The sequence below is a fragment of the Neurospora hispaniola genome, assembly GCF_033458365.1.
Source record: "Neurospora hispaniola strain FGSC 10403 chromosome Unknown B0T23scaffold_2, whole genome shotgun sequence".
NCBI lineage: Eukaryota > Fungi > Ascomycota > Sordariomycetes > Sordariales > Sordariaceae > Neurospora > Neurospora hispaniola.
The window spans coordinates 2,064,929-2,072,187 of NW_026944407.1; the positions used below are offsets into that span (position 1 = coordinate 2,064,929).

General features: G+C 50.2%; 1 protein-coding gene and 1 non-coding gene across 2 annotated transcripts; both read right to left on the reverse strand.

Moving 5' to 3' along the window:
* Positions 1–794: 794 nt before the first annotated feature.
* Positions 795–4,656, reverse strand: B0T23DRAFT_76984 (SNF2 family N-terminal domain-containing protein). The gene is made up of 2 exons (XM_062841763.1): positions 872–4,656; positions 795–811 (listed from the first exon to the last, which is right to left on the reverse strand). The coding sequence occupies exon 1, from the start codon at positions 4,500–4,502 to the stop codon at positions 882–884; it is 3,621 nt and encodes a 1,206-aa protein (XP_062695436.1). The 5' UTR covers positions 4,503–4,656; the 3' UTR covers positions 795–811; positions 872–881.
* An 816-nt stretch (positions 4,657–5,472) lies between these two features.
* B0T23DRAFT_t114 lies at positions 5,473–5,543 on the reverse strand. The gene has a single exon. It is a non-coding gene; the product is annotated as a tRNA-Gly (tRNA).
* Positions 5,544–7,259: the final 1,716 nt, after the last annotated feature.

A 7,259-nucleotide genomic window follows, 5' to 3' on the forward strand; every position in this document is an offset into this window, starting at 1 on the left:
TAATTCGCCATTTGCGGGCCGGGCCTTCGCCCCAGTGACGATCAAAGTTCATGAGGTGGCTTCGCAATCTGCCTGTTCCGGTTCAGGTCGTGTCCGGCCTGGGGGCAGGCTCTAAAAGGTTTCCCTTTCTTCAATCCACATCTGCATATGGATATTCACCCTGGACAGTTTCTCCTTTTGGCCACATGGCCCTTCGAGCATATACGTCAGACACAAACTGCAGACATGGTACCTGCGGCTAATAGTTGTTACCCTAGCATGTTTGTATGTCAACACATACGGGAAGTTACTATATCATTCAACATTTGTTCATTCCCATATGAGTATCGATTATAACTAAAATCCGTTACCATAGGGCGGACTTGTGATTCGCCTAGGACATCTTTGCCGAGGAGACCAACATCTGTTGAGCATGAGAATACCGGTTTGCCAGTATTTCCGGTTCGCAAACCGATGAAAGCCTTCGACCCAGATCCTAAACCAAGGAATTCATTAAGAAAAGATAATCGAAAACGTGACATGCTGCCGCAAGAGTTAAAAAAAAAAAAAAAAATGCTGTCTAGAAGTCCAGAAAGGCGAGGATGGCCAGCGTTCGGGATATCCAGATTGTGTACAAAGCTGTACAATGACTTTTCGGAGTCCTGGCCAAAGGCTGCGCTTGTCAATGAAGGAACTCGGTCTGTTCGTCACAGATCAAGGGGAAAAGGGGGGTTCGTTCTCAATGGATGTCTCATCAAAGCCATGTTGGTTAACACAGGCTTTTCGTAGATTGCATCGTCCACTGCCCAGTCCATGGGGGAGGGGATATGGCCTGACGGGAAATGGTCAGTAATTTATCCTCACCCGGAAATAGCCAGACCGCCAGGCTCACCAAGGTCGACTCAATTCTCATCCGTGTCTGCAAATCGGACACGGAGACGCTTAGTCGAACGAGAAGAAGGAGGACCCTCGGCTGAATCTGGCTCCGCTCTCTGTTGGGCATCCATCATCATCACATCTCCATATTTTTCCATGGAGGAGGTAGCTGAATGTATAGCGCTGTCATCGTCCTCGTACGTCCTCTTGTTGGAACCCAAAGTTGCTGTTATGTATTGACCCGAGGTGGTTACTTCATTATCCCTCTGAGATTTTCTCCCCGCATTCACGGCTCTTAGGGCGTCGCTACCTAGGTCGCGCATCACAAGATCCGTGTCCGGATGCTCACGGTAAGTGCCGGAGCTCCTTCCAAAGATATACTGCGGTTCCGCCAACTTGGCCATCTGCGCCGGTCCGTCATCCTTATCCACGCTCGCCGGAAGCGGAAGAATCTTAGCATTCAAGATCCAGTTGTAGATCGGTCGGTCATCCAGAATCGAACCCCGGCTGCACTTCCTCTGCTCAGCAGGCGACATTTCCTTGCGCCGTCGGACAATCACCTCGTCAATGCTGCCGTGCAGCACTAGCGTCTCGACCGTAACCGGCTTCTGCTGGCTTATTCTGCGCGCGCGGCCGATGGCCTGGGCCCCAACCTGCGGGTTCAGCACCGGGTTGATGAAGTAGATGCGGGAAGCCGTCTTCATATCCAGGCCGTAGGCCGCCTGACTGACATCCATGAGCATGACCCGTATCTTCGGTTTCAGCGTGAAGGTGGCAAGGTAATGGTTTTTGCGCTCGCTGGTGATGCCCTTGGCGTAGATGAGATGCTGGATTTCAAGAACTTCGAGCACCTCGGCAAGGTAGTAGGCTACGTTGTCATTCTCGTAGAATACCAATATCTGCTCGGCTTCTTGGTGTTGGATGATTTGGTCGACGAGATATGAGAGCTTCGCTGAGGCGGTCGAGATCAACCTCGTTCTTAAGAGGGGTGCAGCAACTTCTGAGGCCGAGCCGGCTATAGAACTTTGTTGTTCTTGCGCAAGCTTTGTTTTCTCCACAAAAGGTTTTATCACTCGGAGAGCTTTTTTTCGCATATTGGAATGGGTGTCGGTGGTTCCTACTGTGGACACATTGTCTTGGAGGGGCCCAAATTTCTCCCAACTGGTGTGCGCCAACGCATTTCGCCGATCATGCTCTCCCCACGTAGCAATATCTCCTAACGCGGGCAATGTATCGAGCGTTTTGGGAGATTTGATGAAGGGCTTTAGGCGCTCCTGAAGGCGAAGAAGGAGGGGCGCCATTGTGCAGACGGGGTCTCCGCCGCTTACATCGAGAGACCAATGTTCACCGGCGCCGAAAGGAAAGTTTTCAACGAATACTGGAACCTGGGCAAAACAGTGGGCGGAATCCTTGATGGTGTTGCTAACCGCAACTCGACCAAACTCAATGGCGGTTCGTAGCAAATCGTCGTCCTTTGCGGTGATGTTTACCGCGCCCTCGTCGAGGAATCGTTCCGCCCTATCAATGGCCTGAAAAATGTCTGACCTAGGAAAGAATTGTCCGCCGAAAAAGCTGGCTTGTCTGAGGTTTTTAACCAAATTTGCCAGCGCGTCCCTCTGGGTCTTGTGGAAAAAATAATCCTCGTCGGTCCTCACCGACTGTACAGCATTGAAGATGATATACATCGAGAAGAGATTGATGGAGAGAATATCTTGGTACGACCCATCAAGATACACAGTTATCTGCTCGACAGAGGGCAGGAACGGGACAATCTCGAGCTTGGGGTGTCGAACGATCAGGGATCCAAGAGTTGCCTTCAGGCAGTCATCTCGGCGATCCACCGTGCGTGAAGACCAGGGTTTAACGACGTAGTCCTCCCAAAGCACATGGTCCTTTGTCGCTCCAACTACTCCCAGAGACCGGGTGTCGCCAAGCGTGTTAGCCCAGGGTCGTGCTTTCAAGAAAACAGAAGCCATGACACCGATTGCCTTGAGATCCTGGAGCTCTAGATCCGTGGAAACTTGATGATTTTGCTCCAGACTGCCTCGAACTCCATTCTCAAGGCCATAAAGACCTCTGGATGGTGTGCCAGTAACAACCCATTTAGCATCTACATGCAAATCGTTGATGACAAGCTGTAGATTAGTCTTCGGCATGGAGTTGACGCCGCCCGAAGTTGAGTTTCCGAGTATATGGCCCTCGTCGACAATGCAACGCTTCCAATGTACATTTGCCAATGGGTTGCTTTGGTGACAGTGTGAAGACTTCTTCGTTGCTTGTTTGGATGAACGAATGCTCTCGAAGATGCTTCTTGAGAAAAGAACTATGTCATATTCTTTCAGTTCTTCAGCAGCAGGTAGACACAAAGTCTTTGTCTGTAATAGCACTCGGAGGCCGCTAGTGTGCTTCTCAATCTCTTGTTCCCAATGGGTAACGAGATTTGGCGGCACAATTATAAGAGACGTGTGGGAAAGGTAAATCATCTCACCACGGGTCTCGGTCGCGTTCCTGCGGGTGAGCCGTGGTGAAACTGGCCGAGGTAGGCGGTACCAGCCGGGGTTTCGCTGGATGGCATTTATGACCGAGTCATACTGGAACCCATCATTGTCTTGGTTGTCGGGGGCGAAAATGTCGTTCCACGGTGCTCCGCTTCTCGTGACCACGGCCGCCGCCATATCCATCAAGCTCCCGACTTTGTGCCGCACAATGGGATCTGCTCCACGATATAACTCTGGAACAGACGTGGGGATATGCTTCGTCGCTAGGATGAGAGCCAGGCAAATGAGGGTTTTTCCAGCTCCCATTTCCTCAGCCAGGATGCCTCCACAGACGCTGTCATAATAAGCCGGATCAATGACGATGGTTTTCGCGATGGGGTCCACGTAGTACGTCTTTCCTAGATGATCGATATAACGCTTTGGCAGTCGAGGATCCGGAACTGGCTCTGTCTGCGACTCTCGTTGTACCATGGAGGCTGCGGACCGACACTGGAACGGATATAGCGTCGTCTTGAGGCCCAACACCTTGTTTTCAAGCAAGTTGTGCATACTAGCGCGCCTGTCAAGGTCCTGTACTTGATTCGGTTTGGGATTCGGGGCCGGGAGAGTATTGAACATTTGCAGCAGCGTCTGCGGTTTTCCGATCAGGTCTTGGTCAGTGTTGTTTCCATCGTTATCAACTTTTTGGCATTTGACATTCCCATTCCATGTACAGGAGGAGCAGTCAAGGAGCTGGAAAAGTCTGGTCCTAAGTTGTCGTAGATGTGTATTAGATCGGGGTAGCAGGCGATTCTCGACGTCGTCTGGAAGTATGTAAACACGAACAATGCCTCTGGAGGGAAACTCAGCTGTGACTCTGAACGTCGTGTGAACCCATTTGGAGCCTAAGAGACTTTGAAATGGGGAAAGAAAGGGAGTTTCCAGGAGGGCGTCCTGAACACTAGGGTAGAGCGGCGGACCGGATCCAGCGATATTAATAGGTCCAATCGATGGATTGTATCTCGGCTTGCCTTTAGAGGCCGGAATATCGATGCTGTGCCAGGTGTGTAGCAAAGGGACGGTCCAAAGGGCTGGGGAGATCCCGCTTTCGGCTTCGTTGATAACGACGCATCCGGCCGCGAGAAAGCGGTCGATATGGATGAACGACATGATAGACTCGTGAGAAGTGAGGAGCTGACCAAGATTCACACATCGTATGTTGGCGTTGCTCGAAAAGGATTCCGTCTGATATCCAATCCAGATTGTGGTTGTGGCAGGACCGGGTGAGGGCCAACCTTAGAGACGGCTGATGGAGGCCGAAGACGAGGGATTCAGAGGTCTGAGGTAAGATGTTGGGCACTTGGGAAGTTGAGGTCAATGGCAGCCTCAGGTTGGAGGTTGAGGTGGGAGATTCGAGAAGGAACAGCCAATCGATGAAGGGCAGCCTGGGTTACGTTAAAAAGGTACGAGTATGAGGCAGATGGTTGCGCTCCACAAAAGGTACTGTCATAACTGCAATAAGACGTGTTCCATGGCTATCCGGGTCGGGTGTGGGGTGTAAGCGGGAGCATGCTCACCCCCGCCTTTCGTGAATGTTACTGGAAACACAAGTACATACAAGTAGGTAATGACACGACGGAGGAGTGAAAATACTCTATGAAAAACATACCTTCGCACTGATGTATATGAGCAGGTTGAAGCCTTCATATAACTGTCAACCTCATACGTATCCCATTGTTGGTTTCGTTGTGTTGGAGACACAAGCGCGACGAGACAAAATGGGCTTTACTAGAGTCTGAATGGGTGGCGAAAGAGGAGAAAAGGAACTTAAGACAGCCTAAAAGATAATCGAATACCAGGAAGGAAGGCTGGTGCAGGTGAATGAAAGGTCCGGTAAGGGGCGCCCAGGGCACGGACTTCAACACTTGCTTGTGAAGGTCACGGGCATTGTTCCACTTGTTGCAAATAGCAAAAGACCAAAAAGCCTAACGGGCGAGCAGAAAATAGTAAAAGGAAACAAGGATGAACCTCATGGTGAATGTCTATAACGAACCATCACGCACCGGTAACGGGGTGGCAAGTTTCAGTCATCAAAAGATGGACAAAAAGAGACAAAAGCGTGGAAAAAGATAAACGACTTTGCGCCAGCCGCGAATCGAACGCGGGGCCCATCGATGGCAACGATGGATTTTACCACTAAACCACTGGCGCTTATTGATAAATATTCTAAATCTTATGCATATATACAGAAACAGCCCCCCCCCCCCCCCTCAGCACGGAGCCGTCATTTTGCGGCTTAGGATCCAGGTTGGATATAGCACATCTCGATGAGAGTCCGAGGTATGGGTAAGTTAATATGATATAATGTGTATGCAAGAGTACTAGTTTCTCTTAGCTCAAGAAGCTGGGAGATGTTGTTCGTGGGACATCTACACAAATGACTACACAGAAGCTTATCATATGTCGGGTACGCTTCCCGGCGCCCAGCATGGCGGGTTCCGCACATCGTCTACAAGTAGCGCGATTGAAACTACGTGCTGACTTTCAGTTATCTGAATCAATATGATTCATGGTAGAATATAGCAGACAATGAACATATCGGATCCTGCGTGACAGATACCGAAGTGTGACAAGAGAAGGCAAGAGCGTTTGAAGCTCCTAGACTGCAGTCCTCCTGCATGTATGATGTCCAGTCTTCAGTTACTGTGGGCGCGTTTGGTTCAGTTAGTAGAAATTCTACTGACTTCTTACAAGGGTAAACGAAGGTACAAAGCCAAAAAGCAGCTAAAAATGTACTATAGGATGGGGGCTAAAGGGATGCGTTGTTGTGACCGGGGTTGTGATTCGCGGTGTTGGTTGTACTATCGCCGTAAGGTGGTGGAAGCAGTAAAATGCTCTCTATCTTCATGGGGTGACCCGTTAAGATAGAAAACAGTAAAATGCTCCTGTATGGGCCTACTAATTCCCTTCTTAAGCCTTCCGAACGATGTGCATTTGCGTAGCCAAGATTAGAATGACCCCCAACTACCTGTATAAAATAGTAAAAATATAGTTTGCTGCTTTGCAGGGGTCGATTTCCTATACAAATTTTGGTTTTGCTGACTGAACCAAATACGCCCTGTATGTATCTAACATCTAACCGTACTATCTGACGTACATACCTTTCATCATCTCTCCTGCCCCAACTCGGTCCCGTTCTCTAAACCTTTTCACTTCTTCGAATTCGGTTCTCGATCTTACGTCCTCAGTTCCTCTTTTTGTTCTTCCTTGCTGTTCCCCCCCATCCCCGCGGCGACTCCTCAGTTTCCCACGTGTCCCCCGAGCCAAGCACACCAATAGCGTCATCCGGCCAAATGCCGCTGAAGTTGCATCGCGTGCTGACACAAAAGGCAGGCTAGGTAGCCAACGAAAGGATCCTATCCACGGTTCACCTTGTACGGAATTCCATGTTGCCGACGTCGATTGGGAAGATCCTCACCCCGCATCGCCGAGGTCCGTGCCCCAAGTACTACCAAAAGGAACTCGAGACGTACCATTACCACAAAAACTTTGGGCCTTTTGATGCCATTCTATCAAAAGGTATCAAGCCATGCTATAGCCTAGTCAATAGCGCTTTGACCTTTGGCCGGGAATTATTTGCATTGACGAGACTAACGGCTGCAAACATCCCAGGCTCCGTATCGGCTTCCCCCCCCCCCCCCCGGGCTACACCACGTTCAGGAAACCAAGGGGCTGACCCCATCCGCTCTCGATATGTTTCCCCTTCGCCAATCTCGTCACATCGCCATCACACCGTTCGAAAATCGGGTTGTTTCCACGCTTGATACCGATAGCCCTCTCTCGAACAGAACTTTTTGTGGAATTCGCCCGAGTTGAAACGCACAATCTGACCTGAAGCCTGGGGCCAGAAATGGACGCTTCTAGCCC

Excerpts from the sequence above, each read along its gene's own strand:
- B0T23DRAFT_76984 (XM_062841763.1), bottom strand. The coding sequence starts at position 4,502 with ATGTCGTTCATCCATATCGACCGCTTTCTCGCGGCCGGATGCGTCGTT.